The sequence below is a fragment of the Topomyia yanbarensis genome, chromosome 3, assembly GCF_030247195.1.
Source record: "Topomyia yanbarensis strain Yona2022 chromosome 3, ASM3024719v1, whole genome shotgun sequence".
Taxonomy (NCBI): domain Eukaryota; kingdom Metazoa; phylum Arthropoda; class Insecta; order Diptera; family Culicidae; genus Topomyia; species Topomyia yanbarensis.
In genome coordinates this window covers 346,278,430-346,300,718 of record NC_080672.1, presented here as the reverse complement: position 1 = coordinate 346,300,718, position 22,289 = coordinate 346,278,430, and the positions used below count along the sequence as shown (strand labels likewise).

At 37.0% G+C, this 22,289-nt stretch overlaps 1 protein-coding gene across 1 annotated transcript; it reads right to left on the bottom strand.

Annotated features, from left to right (window-relative positions):
- Positions 1 to 21,435: 21,435 nt before the first annotated feature.
- LOC131692784 (nucleosome assembly protein 1-like 3) lies at positions 21,436 to 21,934 on the bottom strand. Its single transcript, XM_058980049.1, has one exon. The coding sequence runs from the start codon at positions 21,872 to 21,874 to the stop codon at positions 21,503 to 21,505; it is 372 nt and encodes a 123-aa protein (XP_058836032.1). The 5' UTR covers positions 21,875 to 21,934; the 3' UTR covers positions 21,436 to 21,502.
- Positions 21,935 to 22,289: the final 355 nt, after the last annotated feature.

Below are 22,289 nucleotides of genomic sequence, written 5' to 3'. Positions count from 1 at the left end.
GTTGACGCATCTTACTGCTGCGTGTTGAGATCCTCTTCCTTGGTGGTGAAATATTAGGTGCGTTGTCTGCCGCGCCTTGAGGGTCATTCGGTCCGTCTTCTCTCGCGTTTTCGTTTACGTCCATGTCGTCATGAGTAGGGGAATTGTGGGAAAAACCGACACTGTGGGTAAAACCGACACCCCACAACTTTTCCTAGAAATCAAATTTTTATTCATTTCATAATGATACAATATTATTAGTACGTTTATTTAGAGCATTTGAAGAAAAATTGGATTTACGTTAGTGCGCCGAATGTCATAAACATTAACAAAACATTCGACAGCAGCGTTCATACTCGTCTGGGTGTAAAATTTCGTTGGTAGATTTTAAGGTTTTAACCGAACGAAAGCTTTTCAAATCACCCCATTTTTCAGTACCTATTATAATCGGCCTGTCCTATGATCAACTAGGTGCATTGAAGACGAGTTTGAAAAATTCAATATTTTTAATTGCTTTTATAAAAAAAATGTACGCTGTTGGGGTAAAACCGACACCCTATGGTTAGGGTAAAACCGACACCCTGTTAAGATGGTTGTGTATAGTTGCGATTCATTTCAAAATACTGGGGATCTTTGTGACACTTCAATTAGCCTATTAGAACACTATAGTATTAGCAGAAATACACAGAAATACTTTTATTGTGTTTATTTCTTGTAAGTCTCTTTAAAAATCAAAAATTGGAATTTTTGCTTATCTGATTCTAACGAAGCTTTTGCTATTTCTGCAAAAAGGTCATCAAACCGAATTTCTAGTGTTCTCTTGGTTTGTCATAGACGAATTTTATCACAATGAGACAATGATATTATGTATACTCCAATAGATCGTTGATGATCAGAGTCCGAAAAATCAAATCTGAAAAAGATAGTTTTACTAAGAAGTGTGTGTGTCACTTATATGTAAATGAATCCAATTAGCAGAACGTAGAACGCTTGAAAATCTTCTCCTATGAAATAAAATGACACTGGAGATTGCAATGATGTGCGCAAGGATTATTTGGAAATACTCATATCAATAAATAATCCTATAGCATAAAATACTCTTATTTATTGTACTACGCTTTCGAACTTTCTTCCCCTCACTACATGATGAAGCAATAAAAAGTACATATTTGCATCATACATACTCACACTTTATTAATCACGCATATATCTCATTTTTAATAAAGATAAAGATTTTAATAAAGTGGAGAGAAAATAAATTAAAGGGGGTGTCGATCTTACCCCTATGGGGTATCGGTTTTACCCGCAGTGCTTACAAAAAGTCACTTTGTTTTCCAAGTTTTACAACCAATATTTTTTAATGAAATTAATTTTTTGAAGCGCTGAAAAAATTAAGTCTTGTTAAGAATTTTCTGAAGAAGAATTCTGCATAAAAATGATAATTTTATTGGTTTTGTGGCAACTTAGAAAAAGTGTTAAGCTTAAGGTGTCAGTTTTAACCATCATGTTGCTCGCGGTCGGATGTACTTATTTGTTGTTTATGCTTACGGGTCGCTATTGTAAATCCTTCTTAATCGGTATTTGGTTCCTTATTGTTGATTTGTAAACATTTGCTGGTTGGTTTGTAAACATTTGCTGTAATCGTTGTAATTTCGATGTTGGTAATGGCCGTTGGTTTAGTGGTACTTGGCCGGTCGCTGTTGAGTTGGCGTTTGTGAATGCCCGGTTCGTGGTTGTGGTTTAACATGAGACGACTGTATACCGGCTTTGGTCGCATCAGGTGGAATTTCCTTAGCAGTCTCTGCGCAAGGCTAGTGCTCGTTGAGAATTATCAACACCTTGAGGTGATTTACATGTGAAGGTCAAGTAAGAGTGGATGGGTTTTGTCGGACGCATTCTCACCACACGAACGCCGCACAGTACATTTGACCAGTATTTGACCGAAAAGGCTGGTCGAAAGTCAAAAATTCAAAAACCGTTATCAAGGGTAGTATACCATATCATAATGTTTTCTAGTAATTTCTACATTAGTTGGCTCTCATGTTGCGTGTATTTGCTAAAGTTTGGCAACACTGTTAGCTGTTAAAGGTATAGGTTTTTAATTTCTGCTTGGCTGATTCAAAGTCGCGCGTGGAAACAAAATGTTCAGACATTGGTGATTCGAATTGATCCGAGTCAAACATCCTATGTTCTCAGAACATAGATGCAATGAAAAAAAATCGCGATTTTCTCAGCTTTCAAAATTGAAAAAGTTCATGTTCCCAATCCGTCCTAGTGAAAACTCTTGTACCCTGATTAAGTTTAATCCAAATACTACTAGATCGGCGAACTTTTACGCATAATTGCGCAATTTTGAGTGTGAGCTATTTGAACAATTAGATCATTTTTGATATTTTTCCTCCTCTTTCTACAAAGTCCGTGCGAAGTTCGAACTTTTGCAAGGATATTTATTTTGGATATAATGGATAATTCTTGGCAAGATTCAGGTTGAGTTATCTGGGAAACAAAATGATGGTTTTATTAAACCAGAGCACTCCAAAATGCTTTGGCACCAGCACAGTTGAAACAAAATATGTAGTTCAATTCTGCACGAGAGAAAATAAATTCATTGCTGCAAATAGAGAATGGCTTCAGAAAACCATTTCAATCGCCTGCTGCAAGGTTCCACCGCACGCTGGGCGTCCTTTTGAAACATTGGAGCGTATGAAGCAAAGGAAAAAAAACTCAAAATCTTAGGGAAACTGTCCATGTTACTGAATATCAAATGCTGTTCATATCGGTCAACGTAGTGCAGGTAACCCGATCAGAAGAGCATAACAAAACAATAACACTATTATAACTATGGTTGATATTTATAACAACTGGAGTTATATTCAGATAATGGAATGAAAAATGGATTGCGGACAGTTTTCTATACTATCAATATTATAACATAATCTATTATGAAATGATCAATTAATGAATTGATCGTTTGTTACTAGGTCACTGTCATTAGATGATTATATCTAATACAGTTCTCACACAGAGGACGTTTCTACTTTTGGAAAAAAATTATATGTCATTTAGATTTAAATTTGATAAAATCATATCAAATTTTGTTACAATTTTGTTATCATTAGCCAGTTTTTTGTTTTATTTTTTGTTACTTTAGCAACTAACCAGCAGGATATATAACAGGTTCTGCTTCAAAATATTTTTGAAATAAATAACTCCAAGTGTTATAAATCAGTTATGCCCTTCTGATCGGGAATCCAGTTGATTCCCAAATTATGAATGTTGTTATCCAGGAAAGTAATTGAAATCAATTACACTTTGAAATTTTGACTTGTAACAAAACTAAGAAACAATCTCCCGAAGCAGATCTTTCCATATTTCCTAAGGCGAACTTGACAAGAAGGCAAAACGAGATAACGCAAAAAGTTACCAGACATGCCTTTCCACGTTGTCACATCCTAAAATCTGCTAAAATTATTTGGTTTTTACCGAAATCCTCAATAATGAAAAATTGCAATACCCCGATCAGAAACACATAACAGAAATATTTCAAAACTTTATCTCGCATTGCTACTTGTTATAAATTTCTGTTATTTTAACTACTAACGAGACCTAATTTATAACACAATATGATACAAAAATTGTGTTCTGTTATAATCTTGTAATTTCATTCTTATCGGGACACCAAACCTTTGGAAATACAATATGTAAAAATATATTTTTTTCATAATAGATAGGCGGACCCAAATGACAACAATTAAGAGCCCTAACTAAAGACAAACAATAGATAAGACAAGTGTTTGATTGGGCAGAAAGCTTTTTTACACTTGCATATGGCTACAAGCCTATAATAGTAGTACAAATTATTACTAAATTTCGGCCAGGGTTTTCAATCAAATACTCCTATGCGCGCCGTTGTTGAGTCCTAGGAAGAATTTCCTTTAAGTATCTTCCTTAACACTATTCACTCCGTATTTTGACATGATTTGTTTGATAGCGGAGGAACTACTACATGGTGCCAAGTCATGTAACTTTATTTCAATACTGTCAACCTCTATATACGTTGAAATACTGTACAAGATGTCATTCGAATACATGTTTCCTGCTGTTCTGGGAAGCGAATGATTCTTCTTGACTAATGTTTTTGAAAATAATCAGTACTGCATGACGTAAATGATGGAATTGCACCGCATTTACTTCTACTACGTTAAGCTTCATGTTCACTTTCAACATTTGCTCCCCTTCACGAATTGATAGTCATATCGGACATTTCGATTAGTCAACAGAAAAACACGGTTTTCCCGTAACGGGATATACTCTTGCTTTGCATTGTCACTCATTGTTCATTAATGTTTCACACACTAGGTAGAAGGAATCAATTTTTGCCTTTGCAAATAGATCAAGCGGTGCGCGGGTAAATTTGATTACTTTCCCTGCTATAGCTGCGGAGCAATTTCTAGCTTCTGAACTGAGCGAGATGAGAAACCGAACTCAATTCTTATATATAATTACTTACATAACAAACAATAATTCACTATGTTATATCATCGGCCATAGCCACCTGAAATGTCCCACTTTAAGCTCGAAACGTCACCCACATTTCGGTGAACAATTTGATTAATAATGGCACGGGTGAAGGGAGTGACCCAATCGAACGGATAAGGTTCAAATGTGCTCGCAATATTAATACATTGCAAACATTGTGTGCTATCAGCCGGTAAACCATGTGGCCAGCATCAACAAAATGACCAAACTCGTGACGTCGCGTACATAATTTTATAGCTTTCGGTTTTTATTCCGATCAATTGAAACTGAACCACAATATCAACCATTATCGGACGTAGCAATAAGTGTCGGTTTGATTGTACGCCTGGCGGAGGGGTGGAAGAACTCAATTCCAAAATTAAATGAAATTGAAACGAGCCAGTGAGTGGGAAAAAAGCGAAAACTTATCGTCGTTTGGACTTGATTGAAATGTAATGCTAATCAGCATTAATGCGTGATGGAACGGTGAGACGTTCGAAAATGGGGGTCTTAAATTGATTAATGGGTTTCTCGCCTCAGCTTGAAGTAAGTGGCGCGAAACGTGGGGAAACAAACCATGCTTGAGATGCGTACTAATCAATCGGCATTGCGAATACTGTAACATTGAGCATACATATCATTGTTACTGAATCGAACAGGAATCATCGGAAAAATAATGCTTCATACATTCAACGTTGAATTTTTATTTTAGAATGGTTATAATACGAATATGTAGCTACATAAGAGCCGTAGCTTTACTGGGGTTCATTGTCGGCCACAGCAGTCCTATTCAGCCATGGAAGTATGTGCGGTCGAGTATCTATGCCAGCATCCGTATTATTCAATGCGGACGCACTAGCGTTTGCGTTCAGTAGCCAAGGCCGTGGACGCCATGGAATCCATGGGCGTGGTAGCCTGATAGCCGAGGCCTGATAAGCCGAAAACAGAACAACTACTGCACAAAGTATCACCAGCGTCAAAGACTTCATCTTTAGTAGGTCGCAAGGGCACACTGAAACATCGAGTCTCAACTAGCTATTTTATATTGGCAGCTCAACTGTTCTAGAAGATGTTTTATTTTTATTTGTTATAATTTCACCTGATCCAATATGAATTTGTATGACACACAACAAATATGTAAAGCTAATGTTTAAAAAATGCTGTAACGAGCACACATTACAGTCAACACTGTATAGAAATGTAGTTTTGTCTTACCAAGTTCAAGAAAGTCGATCGATTGCACAATGATGAATTCATACTAAACAAACTACAAAGTGTTCATCTACTAGGGTAACCAACTTTCTTTCGACCCCTACACATCTGGGGCCCTTGCGTTTATCTTCTTTACTAACAATCTCTCCAAATTCGTGTTTGGTTTGATTAAAGTAATTACATTCTTTACAAAATTTCGGATGGGGTTTGTAAACATTGTAAAATACGTAGTACGTAAAAACCTCATGTATGAAAACCAGTATTGGTGGTCAAATTTGGTTTGAAAAGATTTTGAGTTTGAAACCATTACAAAATTCAAAATAATTTTAAATTTCTCAACAAGTTGAAAATTTTTGAGAAGGGTCTATACCCCCAGGACCCTCCCGCTGGATCCGCCACTGATATAGTAAGTTCGTCTCTAATTGCTTGAAAATAATCAAAATTGGCAGTTGAAAAAATATCATCGAAAATGATTCATAATTCCACCGATGTCACAAAGAATCGGTTTTAGTAATGCATTTTAAAATTGGATTTGAATGTGCAATTTATTGGTTGATAATGAATGATTTAATTTACTAGTTTGAAAAGGTTATTTTGTAAAGTTTTTTTCTTATAAGTATAAAATAAATAGTTGACACGTATGTGAAGAACAAAACACTTGGGCACCGCAAGAGTTTTGTTCTTTACGAGTTATATATGCTAATATCTGTCACAAAATTGAAAATGCTTTCATTCTACTATCTTAAAGTATAGGTTCTTAATAATGCTATCCCAAATTTGTATAATAGAGGTGCAAGTAGTTGAAGCAAAGTTATAGCACAGATAAACGTCTGCTCGATTCGAAATGTGTGTAAATACCAGCTACTGAATTTTGTAATAAATCAATCGTATATAGGTTGAACAGTAATCGATGCAATGCAGTTGGAGTACAGCTGTCAAACGCGTGTAGCAAACAGTTGCATAGATGGCAATAGTGAAAAACGGATTTCCAACTTTTATCAATTTGAAAGTTTACACAGGTTTTTAACGAAATTTTGTTCTAGCCTAAATTTCTGTTATCTGTGTTTATAATGATTTTCATATTGTTTTCTTATGTTCTCTAAATTTTCATATCAATGTTATGAATTTTTTGATAATTTTTTTCAGATGGAAAAATAGCTCAAAATTCGACCAAATCCACCTAACAGTGAGATTAAACAATTTCTGTATCATTTATCATAAGCGTCGTAGCTAGCTTAGTCCTGTCACTAAATTAGTGTCGGATTCTGATGAGACGAAGTCGAAACGCAAATTTCATAACTAATTTTGCTGAGGAGGTCTAAAATATTTTCAATTGCGAACGGAGCTTGGGAAGAGCTCGGTGAACGTGCACTTTCGCCCATGATTTTACCATTTATTTTGCCGAATTTTCGCTGACTGGGGACAAGAGTGGGGTTTTTTGGGAGACTTCTTTTCCCGGTTCTTTTTCATGGATATTTTTAAGATTTGATCCGTTATTCTTCATAATAGTTCATACCAATACAATGAATATGTACTTTCAATAATATCATCATAAAAAAGTGTTCTCACTTTTCACATGGCATGTTTGAGCATGTTTCATGCTGAATTCAATAGCGACACGAAGAGTTTAAATAACACACGTGGAAAGTCTCTTCTCAAAATTTTTATCTTCAAACATCCATATTAACCAGTCAAGTTTAATATTTTATTTTTTCTGAGATAGCCATGAATTTCTTTAATTATAGTGTATATAAAGCTCTGAATAAAACTGAATTAAATTGAAGTTGACGTAGTTTTCGATTTTTGGTACCCTGCCTACCCATAGATCAACGTTTCGGAGGGATACTCCATTCATCTTGAGGGTGTGAAGATAGTGAAGAGCGTGAGGCAGCGTTTCGGGAAGCTAGGGCTTTTTTAAAACGGGAGATCAAACTTAGCAAGTCAGATTGCCACAAGGAACTGTGGCGAGAAGTAGACGCCAATGATTGAGGTGATGCATACCGAGCCGTGATTGCGAAAATGAATGGCCCGACGACGCCAGCCGAAATGTACCCGAGCAAGCTGAAGATAATCGTCGAGGGTCCTTTTCAGAAGCACGATCCAACTATATGGCCACCGACACCGTACGGCGAAGAAGAAGGAAAAAACACGGATCGGCAAGTGACTAACGACGAGCTAGCAGAAGCATCGAAGAGCCTGAAATCAAAGAAAGTCCCTGGTCCGGATGGAATACCAAACGTGGTACTGAAAGCTACGATCCTGGCATATCCGGACATGTTCAGGATAGTGCTGCAGAAGTGTCTAAATGAAGGCAACTTCCCCGAAATGTGGAAGGTCCAGAAGCTGCTGGATACACTCGGAAAACTCCTGGAAAGGATCATCCTAAACAGGCTGACAAAATTCACGGAAAGTGAGTGCGGACTGTCCAATATGCAGTTCGGATTCCGCAAAGGAGCATCGACAGTGGATGCAATACGGACAGTGCTCGAGAGTGCTAAGAAGTAATCTAAACAGAACGGGAACGGAATGTACGATGGGATCTTAACGCTGCATATGCCCAGGAAATTGAAAATCGTGGGTTTCTGACGATGTGTCACTAACGGTGATGGGTGAGACACTTGATGAAGTGGAGGTGTCGGTGATAAAGACAATAGACGCGATCGGGAGTTGGATGAACGGGGTCAAGCTGCAGAAAACTCACCACAAGACGGAGGTGTTGTTGGTCAGCACCTGCAAAGCGGTTCAGCGGATGCAGATCGACGTCGGAGGGCACGTGATTGCATCGAAGCGTGCACTGAAGCAATTGGGAGTGATGCTCGACGACCGGTTGAGCTTCGTTGACTACGCCTGTGAAAAGTCGGCGAAGGCAACGAACGCAATAGCGATAATCATGCCAAACGTCGGCGGCCCGAGAAGCAGCACGAGACGTCTGCTATCTACTGTTTCGTCATTGATACTCCGATATGGGGTTCCTGCCTGAGGTGCTGCGCTGAAAACCAAGTGGAACCGTGAAAATCTGAACAGGATATTACGGATAATGGCCGTACGAGCGGACTCGTTGGCTAAATGGCAGCAGCAGTGGGACAACGCGGAGAAAGGAAGGTGGACCCTCCGACTTAGGGTTCGTCGCGGTTGCGGTATTTACCGCAACCGCGCGGTATTTACCGCACCCGCACCGCAAAATCTGCGGTGCGATAAGACACTTTTTCTTGCGGATGCGGTGCGGGAAATGAGCATTTACCGCGCGGTATTACCGCAACCGCGCTTAAAAAAATAATTGATAAGTCTGCAGTCTGCATTAAAAAGTGAATTAAAACTTTGACTTTTATCATTTAAGAATGACGAAACTTATTACCTTACAATAGGGAAACATAATAAACATTTGATTGCTCTAATTTCCATGGACTTGACAATGATTGGAAAATATCGGACCTATCGCTACTTGATTTTTTACATTTTGTTTATTCTAATATGATATATGCTGTCGGAGCCGACTCCATAGCTCATTAAATTGACTTTACGCTTGTCCGGACATGCCGCAGACTCAGGTGATTCGCATTTAATGCCAAAAGATCCTGACTCCTGCGCTGCAGAAGACAAAAAGCTAAGTAACCGGGAAACTCTAAGCTTGTTCATTGACCCTACTCCACGCTTTTCTAAACTTTCTTACTTCAAATCCTTGCTCTTCCTTGAGTACTATGGCTCTTAATATTTGAAAAATACTTCACCTTCCAGTCCCTTGCTAATTATATGTCGTTACAATATAAAAAAGGAAAAAGATTGACTCACTATAAGTCGTTAATAAAAAAAGGACTTTTAAAAATTTACAAGCGAACCTTTTCAAATATATAAAATGCACAATACAATCATTGAAAAACAATTGAATTGCACTATCAAATCCAATTTAAAAATGCATCATTTCTCCCGATTCCTCTTGACAATCGTCGAATTATGAATCGTTTACGATGACATTTTCTCAACTGTGAATTTTGATTAAATTGGAGAACTTTTGATTAATTTGGAGAAGTTAAAAGTTTTCCTATTGATTGCTGCGGAAGAACGTTTTTGTATGTATAATGATAGGGTTCGCAGTACCGACCCTTTTTGTCGAGAACCGGTACTACGGTACTGAAGCCTTTTTTTAAATTCGAAAAGAGCTACAAAATGAAATTGAATGCTGAAACTGATGACCTTATTCTCAGATGATTGATTTGTGCTGATCAAAAAACATATTTATTGTTTTTAATTGATTCGGAATGGCATGACTCATTTCAGCAGAAAATATTTTTCGTATGCGGCACCTTCTTTTATTTCGAAATCTAGGCCACTATGAAATCAATAACTGCTAAGCGGTGCGACTTTTATCGACTTTAATAGATGGTAAAAGTAAGAAACACTATTAATAACAGTAAATCAAAGCGAGAATGGCAGTTACTCCGAGCAGGTTGCTCGCTTTTCCTCTCTTGATTTGCTGTAAATTGGTTTCGACCTGCATACCAAGGCTCTTTGCTTTCCTGTAAACTATGGAGTTTTGCTGAATTTTCCTATCACTAATAATCACAAATCGCCCCATTTGGAGTAGCTCACCAAGTTTAAAATTGTTAGCTGCTAAATCGCTGTTCTTTATTTTATAAATAAAGGTTTAAGAGCAAACCAAAGACATGATTTAGACCATAGTCTTATTACGTGCCACCCAGTAAAAAATGGAAACCAATCAGAATGTCGCTAATAAAAAAAATCATAGCAAATTTTTACGTCTCTTACGCTAGATGTGAATATTATGAAATTTAGTACAAGATCGTTAAAATTTAATAATAACAATATAAAGAATTTAAACATTCCGTTCAGTACAACGGAAGCTAGTAATGTTTAACTTATAGAAGGTAATTAATATAATTAAAAGTCATCTTGCAGACCGATATTTTGAAACATGTCCCCCTAGAGAATCCACATATTTTACATTTCTTATAAAAGAAATGTATAGAATTCGCTCAAACTTTCAAGATTTTTTTCGAGGCCCGGAGGGCCGAGTCTTATATACCAATCGACTCAGCTCGACGATTTGGGACAATGTCTGTCTGTGTGTGTGTGTGTCTGTGTGTGTGTGTGTATGTAACGGACAAATTCTCATTCGTGTTTCTCAGCAATGGCTGAACCGATCTTATCCAAACCAATTTTAAATGAAAGAACTAAAAAACAGTATGAACGCTATTAATTTGTTTTTGATTCTGATGTTTAGTTTCCAAGATATGAATGTTTGAATGCGTAAAAATGGCGTTTTTTGCAGTTTTTTTGAATTATCTGCCGAAATTGACAATATAGAATAGCAATTCATACGTTTTTAGACAGCTTTAACGAATACCTTTCGAACAAGCTACAGATTGTTGAAATCGGACTATTATCAAAAGAGATATTTAACATTAAATGCGGACGAAAGATTTTTATCATTTCCCATTGCCAGAAATATGACCAAAAACATGTAATCTATTTTTAACGCCAAAACGGCTTATTTTAGGTCAATAGTATCTTCGGTGAATTTAATGGAGGCAATATGCCCTTTCTTTTGGTATTGTGCTTTTGCTGATTAATCCCCCTATGAGTGAGATATTTTTCCAAATTTTCTTGGAAGTGATTATATCGAAATGATGCCTTCAGCAAATTTGTAGCTCTTACTTTTGCAAATAACTTTACTGAAGACTTCAAATATCTATTTTGAATACTTTGAAAGTTATGGCTTGTTGTTTGTGGATTACTCTTTGTCGCCTATTTATTGTTCAATATAGTAATAATCCATTGAAATAAGCCAAACATTATTTCGATAAAACGAATTTTGTATTTCATTTTTCTATCTACAACCGCTAGAAATAATCACCGAACACTTCCAAGTTGTCTGGAAGGAACTTGATAACTTATCAGTGCAAAAATGTTCATTTGTGCGAATCTTCTGACTGCAATTTTTCTAATTCATGACCATCGGATCGATCTGAAACATATTGGAAAATGAAAAGCGAAATAACTAACTCCAAGCAACGGCGTAGCCAAAAGAAGGTTTTGGGGTTTAACACCATACAACGCCCCCCCCCATCCACCACACCAACAAAAAAAATTGGATTGAAGTTGAAAATTTATTGATGCAGACTGATTTAATTCAATATTACAATAACAATTATCTGATCCGTACATTGATATTCTGTTGTTGCAAACATCATGAGGACTTTTGATAAATTGTCGGAATGGGGTCCTGATATGTAACTGATCTTTTGGTCTTGATTTCACAGTTGTCTAATTGCATCAATATCAAAATCCTGCCTGAAAACATTCCAATAGAAAATTCCAGAGTTCTGTTTTCAATCATGATCCTCAGATTTCTTTTCAAATTGAGCTCGTTTTTGTAGAGATGTACTGTAATAAGGGTCTTTATTTAATAGGAAGCGAAGTAAAAATTGATTTAATGTCTATGAAACATAGAACTGCGCACCAAAAAATGCATAACTTTCAACATTTGCTAAAAATGTTTTTGCCTTTCTCATTCACTCTAAAATTCGTCAATCTAATCCCGACCGGGAGGGCCGAGTGTCATATGCCAATCGACTCAGTTCATCGAGATCGGAAAATGTCTGTGTGTATGTATGTGTGTATGTGGAAAAATATGTGACCTCTGTTTCTCAGAGATGGCTGGATCGATTTGCACAAAGTTAGTCTCAAATGAAAGGTACAACCTTCCCATCGGCTGCAATTGATTTTTTATTGATTGGACTTCCGGTTCCGGAGTTACGAGTTGAAGAGTGCAATCACACAGCAAATTCCCATATAAACTGAAATGAAAAATTTTCAAAATCAAATTTGTATTTTTGATGCCAAATGACTTTATAATGCATGAAACATCGAGATTTGATGTAAACTCGAAAAAAATAATGTGTGACAAAAATTTATTTTTTTGGACTTTGGTACATTTTTGCCTTTGGTTTTAACCTTAAGGTCATTCGCCTCTTCGGGTTTGAAAAATCTCTTGTGAAAAATTTCGAACCCTATGTGCGGGGTCGGGACTCGAACCCAGGTGCGCTGCGTACAAGGCAATCGATTTACCAACTACGCCACCCCCACCCCCTTTTGCCTTTCTCATACAGAAAGGTTATGCAATCAATCTAAAAATCGTCAATCATACCGGCCCGGAGGGAGTATGCAGTGAGTGGTTGCTACTTTAAAAATAAAACTAGTTTAAAATTTCTTAACAAGTTGAAAATTTTCGGCAGGACCCGGACCTCCCGAATCTTACTATGTGATACTGAAACATCGCTTGAAACCAGCGGCGGTCAAGCGATGTTTCAGTATCACATTGTATCTCAAGATCGTGGCTGTCGATCCATTGTATGTATGTGCAAATCGTACTGAACATGAAATATTCACTTCCACTATTTTATTGAACATAACCATCGTAGTCTGGACAAGTGAGACAAGCACAATTGCACCACTAGGTGGATTAAAACAAGTTTATATTTTGGGAATGCGTCGAGTTGAGACGCAAACGTAATATGATTAATAACGAGGATAACACTTTCCGAATGTAGAGAGAAATTTATGAAAAATGACGATTTCCATTCGATTCTAGCAGGTCCTGATCGATTTTGATGAGAATTTGATTTTTGTTGTATGACGAATTATATGTATAGGTCAAATGTTCAAAAACAGTAATTTAAGGTCAAGATAACATCATTTTTAAACCGCCAATTTCGGAGGTTTAGTATCTTCGATGAGTTTTACAAACGTTAAACAGCGCATCATTTGATAAAATAATTTTGGCGGTATATCGTCCAAGAAGTATTTATGGTGAATTTTCTCAGGTTAATATTCATAACTACAATAAAGTCTCAACAAATTCGCTAAAATCACGAACTCTGTTACTATTTTCTGAAAAATTAATTCTGCATAATTTTAAAACTTCAAAAATTACGGTTTCGGAATTATGCCGTTTGGACAGTTAGATCGATTTTCACCAAACCCCCACCAATTGTAAAATTGGTATTGTAAAAAAAACGTAAGGGCGATACTTCAATGCTGATAGGTGGGACCGAAAAAGTAAACAATCGTCAAAGGGGCGATACTATCATTTTGTCAATTTCAATAGCAAACACAAATTTTAATTTAATAATTTCAAATACTTCATGAAGTTTTTGGTTTCGATCACTGAATCATGCAATCTAGGATGTAAAAAACACAATAGTTCTTAAATAGGAAATAAAACCAAGTCTGGAAATATTCACTGTTGATTTTCTTTGAATGGTGTCACTGCTAGTGTCGCTTTTTTCCAGAAAAAGCGTTGATTTTTAGGTCTCAGTCGCGTTGGAAATTTGAGTATAAACTATCATTTCGATTCAAAAAAAAATCAATTTTTTGGCTCAGTACAATATACATAACCCCTTTAGGAAAATTCAGTTTTCCCACCACAATGCATTGATTGAGGAATTTAGATATTTTATTAACAGAGCATTAGCAATAATTCGTTTGTATGTCTATTTTATGGGCCATTTTTTCGCTTTCCTATTGATTTGGTTTGAGATTTCTAGCACTGATGTTGTCCTATGCTGATTTGAGCGATTCTCTGTGTCCTGCCACAATCCCATGTAGTATGTGTTATCAAAAACATCGCGAAGCATCAAGTTTTAAATGTTCTCATACGATATAATATCAGAAGAGAGTGATAAGAGTTATAAGAAATGTCTCATCACACTGTTAGGTGGATTAAAAGCGTTTTTCATAAAAAAATTGTATGGTACCGAAAATATCGGTACTGGCTTTTCTTCAGTACCGGTATTACGGTACCAAAAATGGATCGGTATTCCCGGGATTTTCGGTACTGGTATTACCGGTACCACAACCCTAAGTACAGCTACATTTCATATGACTTCAGTGCTATGCTAAGATTTACCTTGTTTCGAAAGTATTTATCTCAAAATGTACGGAATTTTATTAATAAAACTTGCAAAGTGTCAACTTTTTTAATTTTTTAATAAATGTTACATTCTGAGGAGTCCGTCAAAGTTAATGTACGTGTAAATAAGAGTAATATTTTATTATATTTGGTTATTCAAAAAAAAATAATAATTTTTCAACACATTTTTCAAAAATACAGAATTTTACCGCATTTACCGCATTACCGCGCGGTGCGGTGCGGTAAATGCAGTGCGGTTGCGGTAAGCGGTGCGGTTTTATTATTTTTTTGCGGTTGCGGTGCGGACTATCCATTTACCGCCCACATCCGCACCGCGACGAACCCTACTCCGACTCATCCCAATTGTATCGACTTGGATGCATAGGAAGCATGGAGAGGTGAACTTCCATTTGACGCAGTTTTTGTCCGGTCACGGATGCTTCCGGAAGTACTTGCATCGGTTTGGACATGCTTCGTCACCCCTTTGCCCGAAGTGTGCGACTGTGCAGAAGACACCGGAACACGTGGTCTTCGAATGCCCTAGGTTCGAAGAAACTCGTAGGGATATACCTGGTATGACAATGGACAATATCGTCGAAGAGATGTGCCACGACGAACATACCTGGGACGCTGATAACAGAGTGGTTACGAGCATACTCTCGAGCTGCAGAGGAAGTGGCGAAGGGACCAACAAGAAGCCACAAATCGGGCTTCGAGAAAAAATCCGCAGCCGGGTAACTCTCCGACTGTGTAGACTAGGTCCACCGCCGGGAACCAGTTGAGTAGTATGCGACGTAGTACCGAGTTTGCGTCGTCGGAGCGCCTGTGAACCGGACGTCAAGCTTCGTCGGAATCGCCGGATCGACCTCCACACCCTACCGTGTAGCTGGTGAGTAGGCTAGATCCACCGCCGGGGATTAGGCCGAGTAGACCGCGTCGCACAGCTAGCAGTTGGTCGATGGGGCGCTGGTTAACCGGAAGCTACACTCCACCCGGAATTGCCGGATAGACCTCAGCACCTACTGGTTGGCCCATTGAGTAGGCTAGAGCCATCGCCGGGAACTACACTGAGTAGACTGCGATTAGACACCACCAATCGCGGGTCGTCGGGGCACCAGCGAACCGGACGCCCTCACCGGAATCGCCGAACTAACCTCGACACCTGGCTGATTGGTTCAGTTTCGGGAGAACTTCTCTCGCCGGGGAATTCTCCGTCGGAGTAGGCTAAGTGAACCGTCGGGGACTAGACCGAGTAGTAAATGGCGCTGAATTGTACGAAAAGGGAGTTGCGGTGCTAACTGACACAAGGGAGCCGAGTCGTGGTGCTGAATGGCATAAGGGAGTCCAAGGGCTCGGTGAATTAGACAATCTGAGGTTTGCCGTCTAGATTGTCTTCGTAGGGGACTACTACTAAATAGTTGAATTAGAGTGGCTACTATGCACATAAAAACCCCTCCCAGAAATAATGCCGTAAGGTAGTGCCGAGGAGGAATCAGGTTCTGGGCAAGAGCCAGAGTTAAAAATAATCGAAGTTCTTTTTTGACGGCTGAAAATTAACCTGATGCGACTCGCGGTGAATAGAAAAAATATTCAATCAAATATCCAGCCTTATTCATTCAGTTGAATATCGTACAATATATTCATTTCGCTAATTGAATACTTTACGATGACGTCACAAATGAACTGAGTGTTCATTTTTGACAGTTCGCTTGTACTGTTTACATGGACTTAGGAAAAATTCTTTACGATTTGCTTCCAGCGAATCTACTCATCCACAAATTTTTCTAAGTTCATGTAAACAGTACAAGCGAACTGTCAAGAAAAGTGAGGTTAAGTGTGTCAGTAAAGAACCTAATTATCTAGGAAAATTTACGCGGTTTTCATTTACGCGGTTTTTGAAATTTACGCGGTTTTCATTAACGCGGCATGTATTCCCCGCGTAAAAAAAAACCTGAGTGTACTTATTTTAGATTTCGATTTTTTTTCTTTTGTGTAATCAGTATATCATATCATCTGAATAAATACACATGCTGTGCTCTTTCCATTGCATACTTTGTTCGAATTGTTTTCTAACTCTCATTGCTGCATCGAACAGTTTAATTACCGCAACTTTGTTGTATTCAAATTGGAGCGGATATTCAAGGATTCAGCTGTTTGAATAAAAAAAAACAAACATCACTTAAACGTACACCGATAATAATCCGACTGCAAATTCCATTTGATTCATGCACCTAACCTATATTAAAAACATATGCTAAAATTTATTAAGCGTACCGGTACAGTTTATATGTGCGCATTGTTATAAAATCCAGTGATGGAATGTGAATGTTATACCAATTTTCATGTTCCGATTATTCCGTCAGCAAATAGTATTTATATATTATGCCGCTACTAGCTGAAAAATCTTTGTGTAATACAATAAACCTTTCTTGTGTATTTTATTAAGTGTAGGATCGAGATCAGAGATAAATATTTACTTCCATTGTGTAGTCAGACATTCTAATTGTGTTGATTCAGATTTTTTAAAATTCTTCCCGGTTCAAAGCATCAGTTTTATTTAAAAAGACCTCTGTTTTGCCTGATAGTTAATCTCTGTTGCATACACCGATCGATAAGATGAAAGTGATTCTGATAGCGCTATTGATTGCTCTGGCAACACTGGCCACGGCTGAACCGTATCATCCATACTTTCCACACCAACAGCCACAACAACCTTTTCGCTCTCTCGGAGGGTGGCAACCACCATCACCAATCAACATCAACGACCTAATCCAGAATATCTTCGATACCATTAACAACAATATTCAAGCCGCACGTAATTCATCTTCGTCCAACGCGTCTGCGGCTTCCAATTCAAGTGCGGCCAATTCTACCACTTCTTCTTCCAGCTCTGACAACTCAACCTATTCCTACTGAATGTGTTTCGGCACAATCAGCGCGTGCTCAACATGTGTTTGAATATAAATTTTTAAGTTTTTGAAAGCATTAAAAATTGGTCCACTATTCAATCATATATCACAACACCTCTCGATGACGCAATTGGTTGGGTGTCATCCTTGTTGCTCTCGAATTAATAGTACAGTAAGCAGGAATACCACATTAATATCTGGATTTCAGTAGAAAAAAAAACAGAAAAACAGTATGCAAACCTGTGAAAAATCTTGGAATATCGAAATATTTACAAAAATTTAATGATATCTGTGAAATTATCAAAAAATGCCAAAAAACCTGTCACCTGTGACCAAAAATTGTTAAATGAATAAATGAATGAGAGATTCTGAAGTGCATAGCCAAAGGTTTTGATGCCATATTTACTCCTCTGTGAAACGATTTGAGATTATTTTTTCTTATTCTGGTCCCCAAGGAAGGTTTTAATCGGACAAAATCATATTCGATTTTTTTTTGAAATTTGCATAATGGTCTTATGTTCTAAATTATTATGCATTTACTTATTTCTGAATGATTTAGTCATCTGGTTCGAAATCTTTTGCAGTTACTCATTTCGACTGAAATTAGGAGGCGTATATAGCGTAGTTGGTAAATCGATTGCCTTATACGCAGCTCACCTAAGTTCGATTCCCAACCCCGCACATAAAGTAAAAGATTTTTCTAACCCGGAAAAAGAAACGAATTACCTATATGAAAGAAATAAACAAAATTTTAATATATTTCAATTGAACTTGTTTCGAACAACACCGTCTATAATAAATTTTAAACATGATGTGCAATTTACCATCAGAGGGATTCCATGAGAAACCGGCCGACCACAAAATATGACCATCGCCGATTTGAACGAAACTTTGTAGTTGTGTGCGGTTTATGAATCTCCATGCTTTCTCTGACAATTGCAATATTTTGAAACAAGAGCAATTTTTCAAAAGGGCGTAGATGATTCTTCGTGCATCACTTTCAAATGTTTTTTTGTTTGATAACTGTATTTTAAACAGCAAAACTATCTGAGAACGAGTTACAGAGAATGAATAGTTTTGCACGAAAAAATATACACTGAATAAATTTTGTGTCATTTTTCACAAAACCAAAAATTTATATTACAAATTTGAATTGCAAGAAAACCCATTTTTTATTTTTTTATTTTGTCAACAAAAACCTAAATATCGTATTCATGTAGCTTACAAATGCGATATCTCCTTGATGTCAAAGGAAAAATTAAAGGAAATATTATGGGCCTTTGAAAAACTAATTACTATTGATGCAGAAACGCGAATAACTTATAAAAAGGTCGTAATAAAACGCAATAATTGTGCTGTAAAAGCAAAATTTAAAATATCTCGAGAACTACTGCATTTCAGAATATTTTTGTTACGAGCATTTTGAATTGATATGGCATTTAAGGGGTTATATCCAAAGTTGTGGCGAAAAAGTGGGTAAAGTTCGTGCTTTTTTTAAAGGTTTTTTTTGCAAATTTTATGTAAAAAATCGAAAGACAGTTTGGTGGTAGTACCATCGAAGATAGAAAAACATGTTGAATTAAAAAAATATTCAAGATTGTCGGAATTATTGCTCATACTCCAAAGAGTGTTTTTTGACAGAGGCTTAACTAAAATTAAAAAAATTAAAAGATGTTTGAAGAAAAATGTATTATGGTGTACTTGAGCGGATTGGTTTCCTAATAAATGTTTTTTCATGCGAAAAAACCATGTTGATTAAAAAATTCAGTTTTGTGGGGTTCAAAATTTTAACCAAAAACTCATTGCAAAGAATCGATTTTTTTGGATGAAGGAGGGACCGTTCAAGTCTACAAGAATGTTAATACAAACAACCAAAAAAAAATTCGATATCGGATGACTAGATTTTAAGATATCGATCGATTCGGGTATTTTTCAAAAAAAAAACTCCATTCTGAGATAATTGCGTTTAAGGTTTTGTTCAAACTCCATTCGTGGAAGAACCAGTGCAATGCAAACGGCTGTAATTTGAAATCTAGTGCTAGTATTTTTTTTTGAGTTCCAACTTTATATATAACCCCTTAAAATCATATTCATATCTGACTGCAAATAGTATGAATTATAAAAATGTGTTAAAAGATGTTGTTAGAAAAACTTTTTAGTCAAAGTTTCTTCATTATCCAAATGCGCTCAAAAAGTTTTTATTACATCTGTAAAATGATCTAATATTGATTATTGATAGATTTTGTAAGGGAAAGGCGAATAACTTTTAAAAAGGGCATAATTTCATGAATTGTTTTTGTTGGAGCTTAATTCCAAATATCTTCACAACTATTGCCTTTCTGGAAGATTTGAAATTATACTAATAATCATATTCTGTAAAAAAAATATAGCTTTCTACGTCAATTAGAATGAAATTTAAAAACATGTATAGACTTATCGTTAGAAAAACTTTTTTACCGATAACTTCTCTATCATGCAATCTGATTCAAAATGTTTCTTTTCTCTTTAGGTTTTTATTGACAAGATATCAAATCAAGGAAGTTTTTTCCAACTTAAATTTTTAACATAAATTTTATTTTTTGTCAAAGATGAGACAACATTTTTTTCAGTGTATATTTGATTCATGCAGAGGTATTCATTCCCTGAAACTCGTTCTCAGATAGTTTTGGTGTGTAAAATGATTAATCGAACAATTTTTTTTTTCAAAGATATGCATGAAGAAACTTTTACGCCCTTTCAAAAATTTACTCTTGAGTCAAAATGATCTTATTGACGGCGGAAAATGTTTAGTCTTACATGCCGTTGGAAAGTGTAAAGTTTCATCGGAAAAATCGGCCACGATTTTAAAGATTTTCGGTCGGATCTTCGTGGAATTCCTCCAGATTCCAGTGTACCAACCAAATCACTTATGATCTTTCGAAGTATATTCTGGAAGTCACAAAGTAAATACTTTCGGTGATACTTGTCCAGATGTTGAGGAAACAGTTTAATTCAAAAGTTTTGCTTGGACCCGATTCGATTTAAGTAATAAACGAAATGAAAAAAATATAGGGGAACCCGGAGCTATTCGGATCTACCTAAGCACTTCACCGTTTAGGTGGATAGATGTGAAAAAAATTGTCGCTCTAAGGTCCTAATAGTTAGTTTTAAACCTCAGCTACATTTTGTAACCATTTTCGCCACTCCATGTCAGCGCTGGGCGACGAATTTCAAAACTCTACGTTTTTCCATCCTTTTACCATGTAGACGTATTTCGGATCTCCCTACGCGGCAATTGAGACCATCATTTTTTTAGTTCTTTTTACAATGAAATTGTGTTTATTGGAGTAACTCCTCAAGATGCACAAAAGAATTGCGCTAAAAATTAATCTGGGTAGTCAAGTTGTCGATCGGCGCATCATGTATTTTCTTTGGTGTGGTGCATGCAGTCGTATGCACAGCCGCAAGCCGCTGAACGGTGATTGATGGAACAGGAGGTCCGAATAGCCCGGAACGCTCAGTTCGCACAAAAGTGGTGAGCGCCTTGAAAATGTCTGTGTTTTCATCTAAACAAAAATTATTTCAAAATCCTATTTTTCCTCAAGTTTTCCAAAACACTTACCTGGTAGTTTTTCGCTTTTATTTGTTTCTTTTATCACGGTTTTACCATTACAATGATTTTTTATTTGAAATGAAACAGGTTGTATCTCTCTTCTAAAAAAAATTGCAGAATGAGATTCATCTCTCAAAATCATTGTTTCTGAATGGCGCTTCCTGGAATATATACGACTGTCAGAAAGTCTTACGATTTTCTGAGAAATCGGGGTCTGAATTACCCCCACGATCTTAATAGTCCCGGATCCCCCTATGATAATATCATAATATTATTAACTTAAGAAACAAAAGAAGTGCTTTTCAGAATATATTTATGGACATTTTTGACATATTGAATTCAGAGCCTCTAATCAGTATACAATCAGTTTCCATCGGTCGAATTGCCAGAGTTGGAGGATGTGGAATTGGCGGCGCTCGAATCGGAAGAGTTGCTAGAGCCCGAGGATGTAGAATTGGAGGACGCACTCGAATTGGAGGACGAACTCGAATTGGAACTTCCTCCCGAGTTGTTCTGTCCGGCGATAGCCTGAGCAATTTGGCTGACTATGTTCTGGATTATTTCGGTGATGTTTATTGGTGGGGGTGGTTGCCACCAGCGGTGGGGTGGGCCAACCGCGCTTCCATTCGATGGTGGTGGTGGCGGTGGATGCCACGGATGACGATGACGACGGTGTGGTTCGGCCACGGCCACTGTTACCAGGGCAATCAGTAGAGCGATAAGAACCACTTTCATCTTGTCTTGTTGAACTATGTGCTTGCAATTCAAAAGGTGTGAGTTGAAACTGATGGTCACCTTGAAATCGTTGGTAAATTTATAGTAATTGTCGCAATGTTGTACAGCTGATTTGTGTTTAGATTAGATTTACATTTAATTATTGTGCCGGTTAAATATAGACGACAAATGTTTTTCATTTGCTGCGAGAACAATATTGTTTAGTTATTTCGTAAGCTAATATTAATATATAGTGTGATACACTTGAGATAACAAATCGGAAAGAAAAAAAGTAACATTTCAAATAGGAATTATTCGTCCAGAGAAATATTGTTCTTTTTCATGTTCTAGTTATTTTTCCGTCGGCCAATTTCCGCTACGAAGCCGAACACTGACACCAGAGAGGTGACTCTACTATCTGGACTAGATATCGACC